The sequence below is a fragment of the Fusarium oxysporum genome, chromosome XI (genome assembly GCF_013085055.1).
Source record: "Fusarium oxysporum Fo47 chromosome XI, complete sequence".
Lineage (NCBI taxonomy): Eukaryota > Fungi > Ascomycota > Sordariomycetes > Hypocreales > Nectriaceae > Fusarium > Fusarium oxysporum.
In genome coordinates, this window is record NC_072850.1 from 830,840 (window position 1) to 849,395 (window position 18,556).

Below are 18,556 nucleotides of genomic sequence, written 5' to 3' on the forward strand. Positions count from 1 at the left end.
CTTTGCTAATCACCAGACTAATCTTATTGCTTCTGCATCTTAGCCCAAGCAATGGTCGCACCCAGCCTATCCCCAGACTCATAAAATAAGTAAGTATTCCCTCCAGAACTCGCAATATCCGGCGCTGCAACCCGTCCAACATCTTCCCCCTTCCCTCTGGACTGATACAGCAAAATCGGCTCAGCCCCAACATCCCGCAACGTCTGATCAATAGTCCTCGCGTAAATCTTGCCCGTGGAACCATGATATATAACATACGCCTGACCATTCCATGTCCAGTAATTCGCACCCGAGACATCCGTCCCCTCAGGTCCGCCAGGTTGGACAACGTAGTCCGAATCCACAGTCCATTTACGACCGTCGACAGACTCAGCGAGTCGGATTTTGCGCCTGTTGTCTTTTTCGTTGGCCATGTAGAACATTGCGTAGTTATACTTGGAAGCTGAGTTGGGATGCGCAAAGACACGAGCGTAGCTTGATTCCGTAGTGTTGGAGCCGCTCATTTGGTTGTTGACTGCTACACCTCCATATCGAAAGTCAACGCCATTGCTTGACTCTGCCCAGCGAGTTTGTGTGTTATCGCCGTGGAAGTAAAGAAACATTCGCCCAGCATCAGAATTCCAAGTTGCATCTGGGCTTGAAACGTGAGGGACGGAGTAGTATGAATCCCACTTGTTGGCGATGATGGGGTTGTTCTCGTACTCTTTCCATGGCCCTTCGAGACTATCAGAGTACACGAGGGAGATTCCACCTGGGTTTTCGTGTGGTGCGTAGTAGAGATACCATTCTCCCAGAGGGTCGTCTAGATATTCCCCGGCATGAAAGATACTAGGGAAGATGAACTCGTTTGTTGGGTTGTACTCAAAGGTAGCTTTGTTGGTAACATGTCCCTTATACCAGAAGTTTGGCCAACCATCAGGTGCAGGAGCAATTTGTGCACTTGCAATAGATGCCAAAAGCGCCGCGCCTAATAGGTGAAGACTTGTAGTGAAGCGCATGGTGTACATATACAAAAAAGTCGCTGATTTTCACTGAAATACAGAACGGATAAGATCAACAGATCATCATAAAACACACGAGCATTTTATTCTCCTTTTATAAAGATCATTTCCATCTGCTGTATAACCAACACCCATTATCATCGGCATCAAACCGACACTCCCCGAAGGATGTGAGTCGTGCCAGCGCATGACAAGACAAAAAAAGCATGACCCATCCTCATCTCGCTAGTGTCAGCCTTGCAAGTAATTATGCGAGAGTCAGGGCAGCCCCTCGACTGGTCAGAGGAGGCGCGCAGTGTAACATCGGAAAATGAATCTGCATGCCAAGCCTGGGGTCGTGACTTGCATCTCCCCTAAATTTTGGTGGAGGGATCGGGTACCGGGTTATTTCCGGTGTTTCATCGTGTGACGCGGGCATGTGGCTTATGCCGTGGTTGGGATACTGACTTGTGTATGCATATTTAATTAGTACATGGACGGTAGTTGGGTGAACAACACGTCATTGGGGTGAGGTTATTGGTTGTTTCAGGTGATGATTCTGTATGTCAGCTTCCTAACGTGGCAGTATCTCGTCCGATGTAGCCGATGTTCAATGAGGAGAAACGATCTCAGCTAAGGATGTGGCTTGGCAATATCATGGTTGTTAGCGAGAATGCATAAATATTCGGTGTGGGATGGCTTTGCAGTGAAGGAACAGCGCTCCTGGGCTGCGACCTTAGCATTAGGTGAGCATTTTCGAACTATGAAATCATAGAGCAATGGAAGCGGATAGAGCTGTATACCATTGAGCAATTCTTTGGAAGTCTGAACTGCCGTGGTCAAATTGATCTCATGTCATGCGTCTCAACATCTCCATAAGACCCCATCCAGGTGCTCAATATTGCAACCCAATATTCAACATTACATAACAGTCAAGGGACCTCTTGTTTCAAACATTCAAGGCTGACCGTTTCCTATTAATCAACCAATGACACGTCGCGTCACTGCAACCCAGCCTGTTTCTGAGCCATATGTTTAAGATGACGAAACAAAACTACCTTATTACACCCCTTGGACCAAATTTGCCCATCCGTGATTAACCGGACCTAAGATTATTACAACTCATCGCTTTTTGCTCTGAGGGCCTGTTAGATTACTGGAAATGGCGTGGTCACCTTTCTTTTGTTCTGACGTGTTTATATGCATGACATCCACATGAAACACGTAAAGAGCCTATACTTCGGCGACATATATCAAAGCGCAATAGCCTCAAAGCCGCGAAACCTGTTGAACAGCGTCATATTGGCATGTCAAGCTGAAAAGTTGAAATATGTTTGGACTGTAAGATATCGCATAAATGCTGGCAGCTGTTGTTTGGCCAAAAGTCAATTGCCATGTTCAGTAACACGTCATAGGCGGTTTTAACAGCGTTGTAAAGTTCATGCAAAAAGAAGCTCTATCAAGCTAAACGCTTTCTATTGCCGCTAATGTCATAGCTGAGATTTGACACGAAAGCGAATACTTGATCAAACAGATTGTGCGAGTAGAAGTCGAGTAAGAATTATCATTAAATCAAGATTCATTACACATCCAATCGTCATCAATCCACCAGCATCACCACCACCAACAGATCATTAATACCAGTCCAGCGCTTATTTGAGACCACAGTTGCTAATAGCGACCTGGGTAGCAGTCGCATCAACCCTTCCAAGCTTAACAGCCTGATTATTCGTAAGCGCATTCATCGCAGCAGGCGAGATGTTGAATCCCGCATCGGTATGATCAATCGCCAAGACATTAATGCTCTTTCCCTTGTAAGTGAGCTTCCAGCAAGTACCGCAGTTGGGAGAGTTCCAGCCCGCGACGGCTTGCGCACCGCCAATGTAAGGGAACTTGGGGATTTGGCCTTGGGTCTTCCACTTGTACTTTGTGATGAGGCCGTTTTTGCCGTCGGAGCAGGCGACGGCTGTGAGGGCGCGGCCGGATTCACCGTAGCCGGGGTCGTAGGAGACTGTGAAGCATTAGATGGAGAGACTGAAGGGATGTAGGTGGTGGACGGACCAGTCGCGGCTGAGACAGAAGTCAGAGCTGCGGCGAAGTAGAAGAGGTTGGTCAGCTGCATGATGGATGATATTAATGTATTAGACTATTATTGATCGGTGAATAAGATGTTGGAGATGATAGATCAAGATAAAAATGAGGTGCGCCTTGCCCTCTTTATATGTTTCCCTCTATCTCCCCATCCGAAGGCCAAGCCATCCGATGACAAACTTCGTGTTCAAAAGCCATAAGCCTTCCCCGCAACACCTCGATCCTCCATGTTCTGATCCCTCAAACGGTATGTGGATGTAACGGATCGGTCCGCAACGTTCCCTACACGAGAGGAAAAATCTAGAGTTTGCGCCATGATAATCAGCTGAGTGTCACTAACCAAATGCAACATAATCCTCCCCAAATGATCGTGTTCGAAGGAAATGGAGGGGCTGAAATTGTTTCAATTGGTTGGTAGGGCATTGAGTTCTGAGTGTTCGTGTTGAAGCATTCTCGTATTCATCAGATGATTGGGACGGGAGGATATCAGATGATGATGGGCGGATCAAATGACCCAACAAGGTTTGGAGATTTCTCACGTCAGAAGCCACTTGAAACCTTCGAGATTACTGCAGAGTGCACCAAATATCGTTGTGTTTGCATGGATGATGATTGATACATTTTAAGCGGATGATCCGGGTAAAACAGTTTGTTCATCATAAAGCGATTCTGCTACGATCGATTTCACGATGTTACATTGGAATGATCTCGGCACTCAGGATAAATCAAGGCCCGCGCCATAAACATGCAGCACCGATCTCCGCTTCAATGCGGACCATTCATTCGACGTTTCGTATTCACCATTCACTCGATGCACGTAAAGCCTGATTGATTCCACCCACACTCTCGTATAGAGCTTGAAGATGCAACTTCGTTACCTCGATCAACTCAGGACGCACGATTCTTAGAAGACATGACGCCGACGGGCTGGCGGAACGTCAGACACTTAACATCTTAATAAATAGATCAAGTCCTTAGCCGTGCTTAGCAAGTAATAGATTTAATCGAGGCAATGAACTCATCTTGGATAACTCTGAAGAGAAACGTTGAACAACGAGTCATGACGACACCGACAGTGGTTATATAAGGCTGTATTGGAAGAGCCTCTTCCCACGTGGCACAGCGACCTTGTGATCATATTCTGGAAACATTCTATCGCTTTTATTAGGTACAGCATGCGGTTGACTAGGCTGGGCCGCAGCCAGGGCGGCCTCATAGGGTCGAGCGAACAGTCTATGGCGCCACCGAACACCATGGTAAGACGACACTTACTGCTGAGCGGGGGAATACCTTGCTTACATGCTTACGTCGAATGACCTACGTATGCTCTTTGGAAGCCCAATATCACGTGTCTAGTGAGTCAAAAAGCGAGGCATCAACGAAAGAATGGTATTGTACTAATAAGAGAGGTAAAAGAAGTGTCCAACGCCGATTCATGAAAGTTCCCCAGTCGTTAGGTAATACAGATTCATAAGCTCAAGCCTCAACCTTCTCCTCATGCATGGTATGGCCCTTATCATCACTCAACACAGAGCCTCTCCTCCTCGGTGCCGACACTGCAGCCTGCGCGTCCCAGTAGAGGTAGATAGCATCAGTATCGCCATCATACTCGTCATCAGAGCCAACCTCAATGATGCGCCACTTCGCACGGCTAACGCGCTCACGGCAAACAGCGTTCATGTTAGCGAACCTGACCTCAGTATCTTCTCCACCGTAGCTCTTGATGTTTTTGACCAGGTTCTTGAGGTACGTAACAGCAGTTGTGTCTAGCATGTTGACACGAGAGAAGTCCAAGACGACGAGACCGATGCCCGGAAGTGATGAAGGGTCACTGATGTTGGCTTGTTTACGAAGACGGGCCACTCTCTTCTCTCCGACAACAGACCAGTTGCGCTCTGTCTCGGGTCCATGGCTACCGTTGTAGAAAGCTGCATGGAAGGTTTGAATCTCATCGAGCACCTTGGATGTGTTTGAAAAGGCGTTGGGGAAGATGAGAGACTCATTGAAGGTGAAGATCCTGGTGTCTTCTGGGATATGGGTTGATGAGAGGTGGTTGCTTCCAGGCCAGTTCGATCTGGGGCTTGACTCAACGTCGGCTCCAGTCGATGAAAGCTTGGTAAAGACCTGGCGAAGCAGGATGTAGACGATGTTGAAGCCAACAGCGCATCCAATGCCGACCTCGCTTGAGTGGAACAGGGTAACCCAGAGTGCAAGCATGGAAGCGACAAAGTCAGCCAAGGAGGTCTTCCAGTAGCGATAGAAGGTCGAAGGGGGTGAGATGAGACCCCAGACAGCAGTGATGATGATGGCTGCTAGTGTCGCCTTGGGAATCCAGTAGAGTGTACCAACAAGCTCGTAGACACAAATCAAGACAACAGCCATGGTCACGACACCAGAGAGGGGCGACTTGACGTTACATGATGAGTTGACAGCTGTTCGGGACATGGCGCCACCAACACCCATAGCATGGAAGAAACTGTTGAAGAAGTTGGTGATACCAAGGTAGCAAAGCTCTTGACTTTGATCAGAGGTGTAGTGGTTCTTGACGGCAAATGCTCGTGCAATAGCCAAGTGTTCAACTGCCGATCCGATGAAGACAGCAATACTGCGGGCAGCGACTTCAGGGATCAGGTCAGCCTTAGGCATTGTTGGTGCTTGTTGGCCCTTAGACTGAACCTTGACGACTTCGAAGAGAAAGTTATCTGGGTCTCGGTTCTTGTTGACAGCGTAACTGACACCTGTGAACAGCACCAAAGTTAAGAATGCTCTTGTAGTCGACAGAAGCCAGATGACTTTGTTGTCTTTGCTCCACCTCTTTCCAGACTTCTCAAGAATAGTGAGGAACAAGATTCCAGTGAAGCCAATGAGGCATGCCCAGCCATTGGCATTGGGGAGTTCATTGAAGATATCGTGGATCTGCTTTGCTGCACCATCACGGACGTTGTCTTCACCAAGAAGTGAGTCCATCTGGTTGAGGATGATAGTGATAGCGATTGCAGTGATGAAACCACTGAGAACAGGGAGAGATATGAATTCGAGGAGGAAACCGAGTTTGAGAAACCCAAGGATGAGGCCGTAGACTCCCATCATGAAGGCTGTTGCGGAGGCAATCTCAGACGGAGTCCATCGATCTTGGAGGGCGTGCACGTTCTCGGAGGTGAGGAGGCCAATAAGTGAAGTTGGACCGGTTGAGACATCTGAGCATCGTTAAACACAGATTTGGTTTTGAGAGTGATCGTGGACAGCTTACCCTTAGTAGACCCCATGAAAGCATAAATGACAGCTGGAAGCCAACTTGACATCAACCCATACTCAACGGGGATGTCTGCAATCTTCGCATAGGACAGACCCTGAGGAATCAGCATGAGACCCAGAGTAAGTCCAGCAATGAGATCATTAACGATCCATCGTGGATTGTACTTCGGCAACCAGCCGACAATAGGGACTTTGTCGGTGAGGTACTGGACAGTTCCGGATGGCAAAGCTTTAGCTCCCTTGACTCCTAGTCGAGCTGCCCGATTCCAAGTGACATCGTTGCGAACGTCTGACTTGGCTTTGTCGAGCAGTTTCATACTGGTGTAATCAAGATGGTAGAATATTTAGTGAAGATGTGTTTTTGAGTCTGGAAATTCGAGTCCAGAGCTGACGTTTTGCGGATTAATATAGCCATACGCTAAAAATATGTCTATCTATCTGAAGCTACCTAATCGAGGCAGCTCTATCCTCAGGATCAACTAGTCGTCATGTGTAAGTTACACTGACAGACATCAACATTCAGAGAGCATCACATCAACCCCTCTACCGGTGACCATTCGCCGTACACCCTCCCCTCATCACCACTGCATCGCGGATTGGGCACGTATATAAATGCGACACTCAGTCTGACGGGCGTATATCCCCATGCAGGAATCATCGACAGAACTATGTGCCTCGATACCGAACACCGACAGATATCCATTCAATCCGAGAACAAATCAATTCAATTGAGTTCGACTTGAGGTATCACATAGGTTGCCTACACTGCGGTGTTAGCAGCCAGTAAGCTGACCTTGGGCTTCTGCCGGAGTCGCTTAGCCGGGCCTGGCAGGGTTGCGTGCAAGGGGGGACAAACATGTCCGCTGACCACATGATGATGGGGGCACCAAGATCGACGTCTAATAAATCCGGGGGTGAAGATCAGTGGTGGAAGTTACATCGATACAACTTTGCTTGAAACGGGTTCCAGGGGCTGGACTTGGACATGGGATGAAAGCCTGCATGACTAGGATAGCGAGAAAGAGGCGTATATATCACGAGTCAGAACGTGGCGTATACCGTGCACCAGCTTTGTAATTTCAGAGCTTCCTAAACTGACCTGGTGTAATACTAAAAGTTCTAGACTCCAAAGATAGGACCCTGTCAAACAGCGATTGTCGAATCAGACAAGTAGGACCGATAACTCGTTCAAGACCCCTCTTCTGCAGGCCACGCCGCCCAACCAAACATAACAATGATCTTGAGCGCAGCGGCTACCCACAGCGCACCAGAAGTCCCCAGCTCGCTCTTCGCAAGGAGTCCTCCAATTATAGCGCCGATGAGGAGCAGGACTGGTGCTGCAACACGCCTGTTTCTCTCCGCATTGACAAAAATGCTCTCAAATAGTTCCGCGTCGGAGAACAAGTCGCAGTAGATGCTCGTGAGAACAACACTGGTCAAAGCGTTGAACTTGAGTGCACGACTCGCAACAGCTTGTCCGCAACTTTGAAACGCCACGAGAGCGATTGGTACAATGACATACCAGGGTGTATCATCTGGACCTGCACCTCTAGGTCCCCAGGTAACGATACAAGCAGCTGCAACGATGAAAACTGTCTGAATACCAAAAGACAAGCAAAATACCCATTTTCGTCTAGGCGTAGGTGTAAATACCCTGTGCAGACGACTAAAAAAGAATGAACCGATACAAAAAGCCAGAATCGAAGATCCAGACTTTTTCCAACGATTAGTCCCAGCCGTAGGTCCAAGACCAAGATAAACAGTATTTCCTATACATGTCAGATCAGATCAGATTGAAATGATGGGAAGGATTTACCGGTCTGCATAGATACGAAGGCACCCCATGTTGATATGGAAGCACTGTCGAGAATGCCTGTTATGATGTAGCACGCCAAAAGCATAACATCAGCCCAATCTCGGCGGACATCAGAACTTAATCTCTTCCGCAACCAAGATCTAGATCCTGGTTTTGGAGCAAGTAGAGCCTGCGTCTCATCGCTCTGCGCGGCGATGCCGTTTTCAGCTCTGCTCTCACCGTTGGTGATTGCGCCGTATGGTTGAGACATTTGAGTAAGATTGCTGCTGCTGCTGTGTGTGTGTTGGGATGATGTGAAAGTGGTTCGAGATATGCGTTTCTTTGTAACGTCGGTTAGAAGAGGGGCATAAATAAACGAAAATCACCAAGGTGTAAATTACGATTAAAGTCGAAGCACTAGCCAAGCAACCGGGAAACGAAAAAAGCCTGGCTCCCCCCAGACTCCGCGTCTTCACCGAGCTAAAGACCCAAAGACAAGGTTTCAAACAAAGTCAAGCTTAGCTCCGCCTTTAAAGATAGGCTAGAGACCTTGGTCGTTCCCGATCGACTATTCTTGGCATAAGCGGGGGAAATCTCGCAAATCCCGGGTCTAGTTTTATCTCCGGCTTACAACTACCCCACATCCCGGATTCTTCTTTTATCGATGCACGCTATCACGGCGTCATCTTGACACACCATCTTCTTTCCCCTCCTTCTTACCACGTTGAGTATACGGCTCGAGCTGATCACACCCTAACAGGTTACGCTGAAGCCTGTAAGCGCTCGCAACGCCCTGAGAGCTCGTTGCGTTGCTTAGGTGTTGCGCCGCATCCACACATATTGAGAGTGTAATACCACGTAGGCAGGGTTGGTTACTTGTTTGACTTGGAGGGGGCTATGTGCCGGATAACCGAGCCCCGCGTTGGCAAACGGCAGTCATCACCATCATGCGCTGTTACCCCAGACGGACTTGCATACCAAACAAGACGTGACTCGGTGATTCGCCGGTGATCGCTTTCTCGGCGTCATGAACTTCGTTTGGCGCTGTATCTTGGCATTGTTTACCTTCAACTTTGAGAAGCCTACTTAACGTGAGTGACGATTGAGCAATCGGTGCCCCCATCCATCGTTCATCAATGTCAGCCAAATATTCATCTTGCCCAAATTAGCACTCCTTTTTTTCCAACAAGTCAATTGAACCTGTCTGTGACAGCCCCGCAAATATGCATCTCCCTCACCTTGCCTATCTCGCAGCCCTTTTGGACATCTGCGCGGGCGTCCCCGTAGAGGACAGTCCTCGCCAGAGGCTCCTCAAAGGTCTGGGACTACCACCCAACTATCGCGGTGTGACGGGCGGCAAGAAAGTGCCGTTCACGCCGGGTCACAGAGACCCAATTGATAAGCCCGTCGACTCTGTCGGCGACGAGCTTGATCCTCTGCCCTGGCGCAACGGCCTCGGAGCTTCTGTTTTGGGACCGTGGAATGAGGCGCGCTCGCGTCAGAATCCTGATCTCGTTAGACCACCTAGCACAGATCATGGAAATCTGGCCAACATGCGCTGGAGTTTTGCGGATTCGCATATTCGCATTGAGGTTCGTGCATACGATGTGATGTGCAGAGATTTTGACTAATTAGAGGATAGGAGGGCGGCTGGACCCGTCAGACCACCATCCGTGAGCTGCCAACGAGTGTTGAGCTTGCGGGCGTGAATATGCGTCTTGGTGAGGGTGTTTATCGTGAACTTCACTGGCATCAGGAGGCCGAGTGGGCTTACGTGCTGGACGGAGAAGTCCGAGTCACGGCTCTTGATTACGAAGGCGGGAACTTCATTGACGACTTGAAGAAGGGAGATTTATGGGTAAGTAAGTGGGTTTCTCTCGCAGAGCGTTATCTAACAGCCTGCAGTACTTCCCCAGCGGAGTTCCTCACTCCTTGCAGGGTTTGAGCCCAAATGGCACGGAATTCCTTCTCATCTTTGACAATGGGCACTTTTCTGAGGAATCGACCTTTGTTCTCACAGATTGGCTCGGTACGTTTCCGATTGATTCTGGAGATACACTTGACTAACAAAACAGCACATACGCCAAAGTCTGTGATCGCCAAGAACTTTGACTTGGACCCTGAGGTCTTTGCTCGCCTTCCCGAGAGCGAGAAGTACATCTTCAAAGGCCGCACCCCGGGTCCTATCAAAGATGAAGCCCCCAAGGGCAAGAAAGCTAAGAAGTCCAAGTACAACTTCACTCACCGCATGCTCGACCAAGAGCCTCTCAAGACAAGTGGAGGCCAGGTGCGCATCACCGACTCCAAGAACTTCCCCATCTCCAAGACCGTGGCTGCAGCCCACGCCATCATTGAGCCTGGTGCCATTCGCGAGATGCACTGGCACCCCTCTGCAGATGAGTGGTCATTCTTCATCAAAGGACGCGCTCGCGTGACAATTTTCGCCTCTGAGGGTAACGCACGAACCTTTGACTACGTCCCAGGTGATGTTGGTATTGTTCCCAAGAACATGGGACACTTTGTTGAGAACATTGGAGATGAGCCCATTGAGATGCTGGAAATCTTTCGGTCTGATGAGTTTAGAGATATCTCGCTGTTCAAGTGGATGGGCGAGACACCCAAGAAGCAGGTCATTGATACGCTGTTTGCGGATGATCCCAAGAACGCTGCGAAGTTCTGGGACAGGATCAAGGATGCGGATAATGATGTTATTACCAAGCCTGACTTTGTTAGGTCTAAGCCTGAGGCTGACGAGGAGTTGTAAGCTCCCTTACAGAGATTGTATGGCGACTGGTTTTGGAAATGTATACAAGATAGAGAATGTACTGATCTGCATGATTCTTAATGAAAGTGACAGGTCTAGAGTGAGGTTGCGGATGAGATTTTGAACCTACAACGACGTGACATGGCAAGCCATGGTGTAGGCAAGTTAATTTCTGAGCCACTGATTTGACCTGAGTCTCAAGCATGGGTATCGTGAAGTTAGCATTTGGCAGAAAGGCAAATGTTCCACCTAAGATAAAGCATTCTGATATAAAAAATTTATCATAAAAGAACTCCATAGTAAAAGCTTAAATTGAATAGGAAATACAATTAATTTTATTCATTTCAAATTGCTCATGAAATCCATCCTTTTCTTCATTCTATTATCTTACCCTGGAGATCGCCGATTTCATTTTGAGATGTTGATTCGCCCCACCTGTGATTGGCCACTCGATAAGCCAGTCGCTGTTCCGACGCAAACCGGGTTCTCGACGGGTGAACCCTCTACTTTCAGAGACATCTTGTTTTCGGCACTTTGAACATATAGTTCTCAGGTTATCTTCGTAGCTAGACAGTAGCTATTGTGAATGTGAATCGCCCAAGAGTCGCGCACGATCATGTCGCGCAGTAACTGTTCGCTTCTCTCAATGACTAATCATACGAAGGTTGCGTGGTCTAGTTGGTTATGGCATCTCGCTCACACCGAGAAGGTCCCCGGTTCGATCCCGGGCGGAACCATTTTTGGCCGATTTACATCATTGTCAAGCTCCTTTTTTTCTTCCAGGTAAAGCACGTAGCTGGGATGTAAATCCAATATCCAAATGCTATGCAAGCGCATGTAAGTGTCATCCTAACAAAAGTTGTCTTTATCAAGGGAGTTAATTGAATACATGGTTTATCTTATCCTAACCCCAACTGTGAGTATCCCATATTAGTTGTACACCCTCCAATCATAGAGTTCTATGATAATTGAATCTCCTTGCAAATTATTACTGTAGGTCAAGCTCCCTATCATCATATTCATGTCCTTCTCTCGGAGTAACCAGCTTTGTCATCACGCAACCTATCCACGCAAAAGCCCTCCAAACACCTCCCTCAAAGATCAGCAGCTGGAGCTGAGTTTCCGTTTCGAAATCTTCTATAATCTCTCTAAATGAACTTCCGGAAGTCTTCGCGGCGGCCCTGGTAGGTTGGGCGTCGGCAGGCGATGTGGCATCTTGCGGCGTAGTTACATCCGACGCAGGCTTCTCAGGCTCGCTCGCGTCATACACGCTGAAAAGCGCAGAGCGAAGAGAATATGAATATCCACCACAAGGCTTCTTGGCCCATCGGAAAGAACACATTTCCTCTGGGAAGCGATCAAGTGCATGTTCTGACACAGTAGCGTTCGTGCAAACGCACTGTTTGTCGTACATCATTAGTGTTTTCGATTTCAGATGTCTGCAAGTGCGCCAGCAGCTCTCAACACCACTGGCCCTGCCAGGGAACACTGCATCGCTAGGCAACTTGAAGGTACAGCCTAGACAATCTGGTATCTGGTCGTCATCTTCTCTTGAGTCTACTGTAGTTTCCACTACTACAGACGCTTCATCCATTGGTACCACCATTATCGAGATCTCAACTACCTGAGACATCGGCTGCCTCCGAAGCGTCAACTGGCTCTGAGACATCAACGCTTGAGACCTTGACTACCGCAGTTGAATCTACAACAACGGCCCCCAACTTTACCAGTACCAGCCAAGTTTCAACAGAGACAGATGATTGCGATGACGAAACCACTACTCAGTCCACTTCTACAACGGCGCACGGTTTCACAACAATATCCGAATCAAGCTCTATCGCAACCCAATCAGAGTCTACCCTGGCCTCCGTCTCCTCCACCGCTCCATCTCAGAGCACTAGAGCAACCCAGCCTGCCGCATCAACATCTGAGTTGAGCTCATCCGCCAGCCAAAGCGAACCAGCCTCTTCATTGGCTACGGACGTTGGCTCTAAGACGACATCAAAGGGTGAATCTACTACCACCAAGACCACCAAGGCCATCGAGACAACCAAGTCTACCGAGACAACCGAGGCTACCGAGACCATCGAGACTACCGAGAACCAGTTGCCGACCTCTCTCACTACTCCCGTCTCCATCCCTATCTATACCAAGGCTTTCTCTTACACCAAGGTTATCCCTACCGAGACAGTAACAACTGTTACATACGTTACTGTCTGCTCAACCAACCCTGCATCTCTGACCACCACTTACGTCCCTGTGACCATCACTTATGAGCCTTGCGGATGTGATCATCAGACTTATCCACCAGTGGAGATGACTACAATTACCCTGTCATGCCATGCCTGTGGCTCTAACGGGGAGGACTTCGTTACCCTGACGATGCCCGCGGCTGCTTGCGAAAGCCCAAGCGGAAGCCACGGATAATCGACCGGCCATAACGGTTATGTGAACCCTCAGCCAACACCAGGATCACACAGCGACTTGTACCCAGGTCATGAAAATGGGCATTCATCTGTCCCCAGCCAGACACAAGGCAAGCCTCAGCCAGGATATGAGAATGGGAAGCCTTCTGTTTCGATTCATGGCTCACCAGAGCCCACCCACAACAATGGAACCTACCATCCTCCTGCTCAGCCAACTCTCTCCACATCGCAACCCGGTGCCGCAGTAATTCCTTCAGCGTCAGCACCTAACAACAAGGGTCAAGAGGCCGCCCCAACGACTCTTGCCACTGAAGCAGTAGTTACCGGCGAGGGACAGGCAGCCAAGTCGACACATGGTCTGTATCTTTCTCAGCCTGCAGAGGCACCATCCACACCGGTTATTGCTTCAGGCGCCAACAGACACCAGCTCATGGCTTGGACCTGGATGGCTGGGATCATCGGCTTGGTGATGGTTTTTGAGTAATGTGCACTAGTTGCATAACTGATGCACATATATATTATTCTTCTTGTATATATTGGTATTAAGTAACATACTAGATATAGATGTTAAATCCTTAGCTCTATTTGTTATGCAAATAGCAAAGCATAGTCTCGCGAGTATATATGCCATTTTAGGCATACTGAATAGTGCTTGATCCCAACATTAGTCCCATATCTGGCGCCCCTAGGAAATGACAGAAAACTGCAGCCTTTAGTTTCTAAGCGATGGAAGACTTCTCTCCGAGTAACTTATTTTCGTTCCCTAAGGCGAGGTTGAACTTGGCTAATTACCTTTTGCACTTGGGATCGAGGTCACAGGCCTTCTGATACCCAAGAACTACCTATAGGTCGAGACTTGTACTTGTACTAGTCGGTGTATCCTCCTACCTCATCCAAGAACTTGTAGTATCTCGGCCCTTTGGAGATCCTCCATCTCTTACCAAACAGGACCAGAGGAATAGCGGCGAGAACCGACATTAATACCATGATACCAAAGCAGGTCATGGTCCAACCATAGCCAGCGGCTTCAATGAATGGCTGAACAGAGTATGAGATGGCGAAGTTGACCATTGAGGAGCACATAGCCAGTACAACGACTAGCTCTCCAGATATCTGGGATTGTCAGTCTTATTCCTGACATGGAATGGGCTACAAAACTTACTCCAGGGAAACAGTCCATTGCATATGCAGTAGCAATCGTGCAAGCTCCCACCTGATGTGAGATCATCGCGCCGATACCGATGGCGATGGTGATCCAATGCGCTTCCGTCTGGGCACCCCAACCATAGAGCATGTACCCAACGGCAGCGAAGACTAAGCAAGGAACGAGAGTGTAGAGTCGCATCTCAGGTTCTTTGACACCGCCATTTCGTCGCGCCAGAGCAATAACAACTTGGTCGCTCAGTACACCGATGCTCCAACCGATTATGTCTCCCACCAAAGCGGCGAAGAATACAAGACCGGTATTGGTGGTACTGAAGTTGTAGGGCGGTTCCGTCAGGATCTCGGAGATGGTGTTGAAGGAAACAATACCGGCAGTGGCCCCGAAGGCATAGATGAACGCGGCCTAGGTTTGTTGATCAGTGAAGGACAGTAGCGACTTGACGGAAATACTTACGATGACGACGTTGGGAAAGCCCCAGAGAAAGAAAGGACGGCGGAAGTATTGCCAGAAAGTTGTTTTGTTCTGAGGATACCTCACCCACGGCTTCAAGATCTGCCTGTAAGATCGCCTGGGAAACTCATCGACAATACCGTTTGCCTGACTCGGAACTGCCCTGAGCTCCAGCTTCTTTCCCACAGTAGATTTCTCCGCTGTCTCTTCATCCTTGTGAGAGGGAAGAGGGGCCGACTGCAATCCAGCAAATAGGAAACGAGGGAATAGTGTCTCCTCGAAAGAAAAGGTGAAGGCGATCAATACAAACGCAAAGATGAAGCCAACTATGTTCTGTGACCATCTCCATCCGACGGTATCGGACATGCTGCCACCAGAGATAAGACCTAGGCTGTCATGAGGTCAGTATAATGTCCCCATAGATGTTAATCACGGCTGGTCTTACATAGAGCCAAGCTGCTGAGCAAAGAGATAAACCGAGAGCATGCGACCACGCTCATGAACAAAGAACATGTCGAAGATCTACACATCAAGTTAGCGATCTTGCGAGAGCTTGTAATCGGTCAGGCACCTACAGTAAGTTGAATGATGGCTTGATACGCAGATGTCCCGATTCCGTTTACGATCATGTTGAGCATCCATTGGACTGTTCCCTCAATGGCAGCGAGCCAAAAGCCGGTGGCGAGACAGAGACATGTTGTTGCAAGGAAGACTAGCTTCCGGCCTAGGATGTTGGCAATGGGCATCCACCAAATGTTGACGAAGCCCTTGATCAGGTGAGTAGCGTGGAAGGAACGGGGGGTAAAGCTAACATACCAGTAAGAGATAATTCAAAGCGCTACCGCCGTTCATGTTTGTCAAAGAGACGCCTGTGTCTCTACTAACAGTAGTCCAAGCCGCTATTATCGTATCAATATCGATGAATGCAGAGAGGTTCCCAAGACTAACCTCCAAGAGTGTTTTCACCGAAGGAAAAGGCGCAAGCGTAAAGGGCGACGAGGAGCAGCTGGTAGTACTTCTTTCGCTTCGACCATGTCTACAGACACATTAGATGATGCGTGAAAAGCAGTGGCTCGTCTGGACGTACGAGTGGGTCGCTTCCGCAGCTGGTTGGCTGCGGAATGAGAACGATGTCAGATTGTTCAACATGATCGCTGTTCTGCAACTTGTGGTTTACTGCGGATTTTGTTAGGTATTGTCAAGACAGAAGTGCATGTGATTACATACCGTCAATGAGTTGTTCCGTTCCTGGAACCGCCTCCCGATCGATCTGCATAGCCATGATTAAGAATCCGGTGTGCTGATAGTCTCTGGTGGCTTGTTGATGAAAACGAAGTAAAGGTGCCAAGAGGGTGATTTATATGCTTCAGCGCTGGTATCTGTTGGTTGCAATCTCCGGATGATTCATTCCGAGATGGCTTATCAGTTGGTTGTTTGTTGATACCAGCTCGAATACGATCCTGAAGGTCCAAGCGACGGGGTCGATCGCCTGATAACAGCCACATCTTATAGTCGCCGAAAAGCGCCTATCTGAAATCTGGGGTAGCGACTAGTAGTGATAAAGGGCATGTTAATCTCCATCCTTACCCCGGATTTACAATGGAGCCTGATCCGTCGGGATTCACTAGTCTTTCATGAGCGTAGTCCGTTTGCGAGATGGCCATTGTCACGTAATAGCGCGGTGGAGAATGTAAAAAGATTCAGATATTGGGATAGCGGATTGGGAAATTTGCATTTTACCTTCTAAAAGTGGTAAGATCGAGGCCAACCTCAACATGATGTTGGTATCGCTCATGACGGAATATCGATGTCAGGCGATTGTTGATAACCTGCCTCGCGCTCGGCTGGACCTTCCCTGCGCTAAGCCATTAACGCTTGTCTCGATAGCTATCTTAAGGAGCTTATCAGAGGCATCTTTAGTGGATTGTCGATCGGAAGACGTCAACTTTCCTTTCGGTTTCACGCAGATAATGTTTGATTCCAAAGATTACGTGCGTCGAAGGCAAAGGTTTGCCCTCAGTAACAATCCCAGCTCTAATCAAAGAAAAGTGGAACGTTCATGGCGCAAAAGTTTCAATCATGCACCGGATCTGAGAGGGGAAAGGGAGTGACAGTAAGATTGGATAGATAGCACAAGATATCATATTATATACTATGAAGATGGTAATCATTGGTCCGAAGCACAAGACCAGGTAGATGACTACTGGTTTGTCATGATAGTCATGGGCTCCGAACCCCCCGTTCTTGAGAGAAGTCGAAAGAAAGCAATGTGATTTTAAGACATCGTCATTTGAGAATGAGTGTTTGAGACTTAGCATTTGCCCTTCTCGAGATAAGTCCTATAGAATGTTAGTATAATCTCACATTTGCAGATATCAGTGGGGGAGACTTACTCTGTGTGCCAGCTCTTGACCCGTCCCTGACCTCCGTCGGTGCACTTAGAGATGGGAAGAAGGAGGTTTTTCCGACACTCCGTGGCAGGAAGACCTTGTCGAATTCCCCACTCATTGTAGATCTCGAAGATGAACTTGCCATCACCCGAGGGCGCATCAACACACTTTGCCCTCTTCTCACCAATGTTGTAAACCCCTTGAGCGCCGTTGCTGCACCACTCGGTGGCAGCCTTCGCAGCAGCAACCTTGTTACTTCCCCAAGGAAGAATATCCTCATTGACATAGCAAGCAGCGGTCTCAGGGTACTCAAAGCCAATGGTGCGGACGCAAACGTTGGCATCAGCCCAGAGGCTGAGGCAGTCCTTGCCGACGGTGGGGTTCCATTCCTTGAACTGGTCAAAGGAGATGCCGAATTGGGCGGAGATGATGAGGCAGTTGTCGCCAGGCTTGACGTAGTAGAAGGCGTCGCAGTCGTCGACCATGCCGGGCTGGATGGGGAGGGGAGTGGTGATGCCGTTGTCGCCCTTGATGGACTCAATGGCTGTGGCCTTCTTGGCTGTAGCGCTGGGACCGGCTGCGAGGACACCTGCGCTAGTGGAGAGAAGGGTTGTGATGGTAGAGAACTTCATTTTGACGGTGAAGCTGGTGATATTGAACTCTTCGTATGATTTTTGTCTAAATGGCTGATTGAGCTTGAGAGATTGTCTATTCACGGAAATCTCTCTGCTTTATATAGATTTTCATCATGAGTATTATCCTCCGATTCAACCTCGCCAAGCAAAAGATATTTCTCAAAAACTATACCCATCCCATTCTCACAGCACTAATGCAGGGCAAATTAGGCTGCTGCCTCCCGCGCCGACAAAAAGTCCCCTGAAAATCACATTCTCACCAATAACGACCATCGCCAAGGTTGGGTTGGTTCGTTTGTAGAAGTAACCGAACGTCTTGGCATGAGGCGCGGAGCGGCACAGGTGGATCGGATAAATATTTCCGCTTCCCGAATGACTCGAAAAGTCGTATCATTAGAGCCCTATGAGGCCTAAGGCTGACGCCGAGGGTCCGGAGAATTCTTTCACGATGTGGAGAGTTGAAGTGTTTTTTGCGGTGTGAAAAGAATGATGCTACTGTTATGACCCCACTAGGGTCGGAGATTTCCTGGTTGGGAAGGCAGTGCGAGTTTTTCTTGGTATGCTACGTTGTATCGGAAGTAAGCTTCTATTCAACCGCAGACTAG

General features: G+C 48.6%; 7 protein-coding genes and 1 non-coding gene across 8 annotated transcripts; 2 read left to right on the plus strand and 6 right to left on the minus strand.

The window, feature by feature from the left end:
* Positions 1–23: 23 nt before the first annotated feature.
* FOBCDRAFT_253945 (uncharacterized protein) lies at positions 24–998 on the minus strand (the record flags this gene model as incomplete). The annotated part of the gene is made up of 1 exon (XM_031192274.2): positions 24–998. One exon carries the CDS (start codon positions 996–998, stop codon positions 24–26), a length of 975 nt encoding a protein of 324 aa, XP_031031120.2.
* A 1,419-nt stretch (positions 999–2,417) lies between these two features.
* Positions 2,418–3,208, minus strand: FOBCDRAFT_11092 (Cerato-platanin). Its single transcript, XM_031192275.3, has 2 exons — positions 3,042–3,208; positions 2,418–2,991 (listed from the first exon to the last, which is right to left on the minus strand). Exons 1-2 carry the CDS (start codon positions 3,100–3,102, stop codon positions 2,633–2,635), a joined length of 420 nt encoding a protein of 139 aa, XP_031031121.2. The 5' UTR covers positions 3,103–3,208; the 3' UTR covers positions 2,418–2,632.
* An 867-nt stretch (positions 3,209–4,075) lies between these two features.
* Positions 4,076–6,648, minus strand: FOBCDRAFT_170427 (sulfate transporter family-domain-containing protein). The gene is made up of 3 exons (XM_031192276.3): positions 6,322–6,648; positions 4,488–6,268; positions 4,076–4,426 (listed from the first exon to the last, which is right to left on the minus strand). Exons 1-2 carry the CDS (start codon positions 6,641–6,643, stop codon positions 4,548–4,550), a joined length of 2,043 nt encoding a protein of 680 aa, XP_031031122.2. The 5' UTR covers positions 6,644–6,648; the 3' UTR covers positions 4,076–4,426; positions 4,488–4,547.
* Positions 6,649–7,366: 718 nt separating this feature from the next.
* FOBCDRAFT_265298 (uncharacterized protein) lies at positions 7,367–8,617 on the minus strand. The gene is made up of 2 exons (XM_031192277.3): positions 8,143–8,617; positions 7,367–8,095 (listed from the first exon to the last, which is right to left on the minus strand). The coding sequence occupies exons 1-2, from the start codon at positions 8,390–8,392 to the stop codon at positions 7,515–7,517; spliced, it is 831 nt and encodes a 276-aa protein (XP_031031123.2). The 5' UTR covers positions 8,393–8,617; the 3' UTR covers positions 7,367–7,514.
* A 322-nt stretch (positions 8,618–8,939) lies between these two features.
* On the plus strand, positions 8,940–10,959 carry FOBCDRAFT_170432 (RmlC-like cupin domain-containing protein). The gene is made up of 4 exons (XM_031192278.3): positions 8,940–9,713; positions 9,764–9,979; positions 10,027–10,150; positions 10,197–10,959. The coding sequence occupies exons 1-4, from the start codon at positions 9,345–9,347 to the stop codon at positions 10,883–10,885; spliced, it is 1,398 nt and encodes a 465-aa protein (XP_031031124.1). The 5' UTR covers positions 8,940–9,344; the 3' UTR covers positions 10,886–10,959.
* A 589-nt stretch (positions 10,960–11,548) lies between these two features.
* Positions 11,549–11,622, plus strand: FOBCDRAFT_t240. The gene has a single exon. It is a non-coding gene; the product is annotated as a tRNA-Val (tRNA).
* Positions 11,623–14,178: 2,556 nt separating this feature from the next.
* On the minus strand, positions 14,179–16,208 carry FOBCDRAFT_208198 (major facilitator superfamily domain-containing protein; the record flags this gene model as incomplete). Its single annotated transcript, XM_031192281.2, has 9 exons — positions 14,179–14,424; positions 14,474–14,878; positions 14,930–15,317; positions 15,372–15,448; positions 15,502–15,693; positions 15,743–15,825; positions 15,875–15,962; positions 16,014–16,102; positions 16,154–16,208. The coding sequence occupies 9 exons, from the start codon at positions 16,206–16,208 to the stop codon at positions 14,179–14,181; spliced, it is 1,623 nt and encodes a 540-aa protein (XP_031031127.2).
* An 837-nt stretch (positions 16,209–17,045) lies between these two features.
* On the minus strand, positions 17,046–18,228 carry FOBCDRAFT_253949 (uncharacterized protein). The gene is made up of 2 exons (XM_031192283.3): positions 17,320–18,228; positions 17,046–17,265 (listed from the first exon to the last, which is right to left on the minus strand). The coding sequence occupies exons 1-2, from the start codon at positions 17,946–17,948 to the stop codon at positions 17,238–17,240; spliced, it is 657 nt and encodes a 218-aa protein (XP_031031129.2). The 5' UTR covers positions 17,949–18,228; the 3' UTR covers positions 17,046–17,237.
* Between the last annotated feature and the right edge of the window lie 328 nt (positions 18,229–18,556).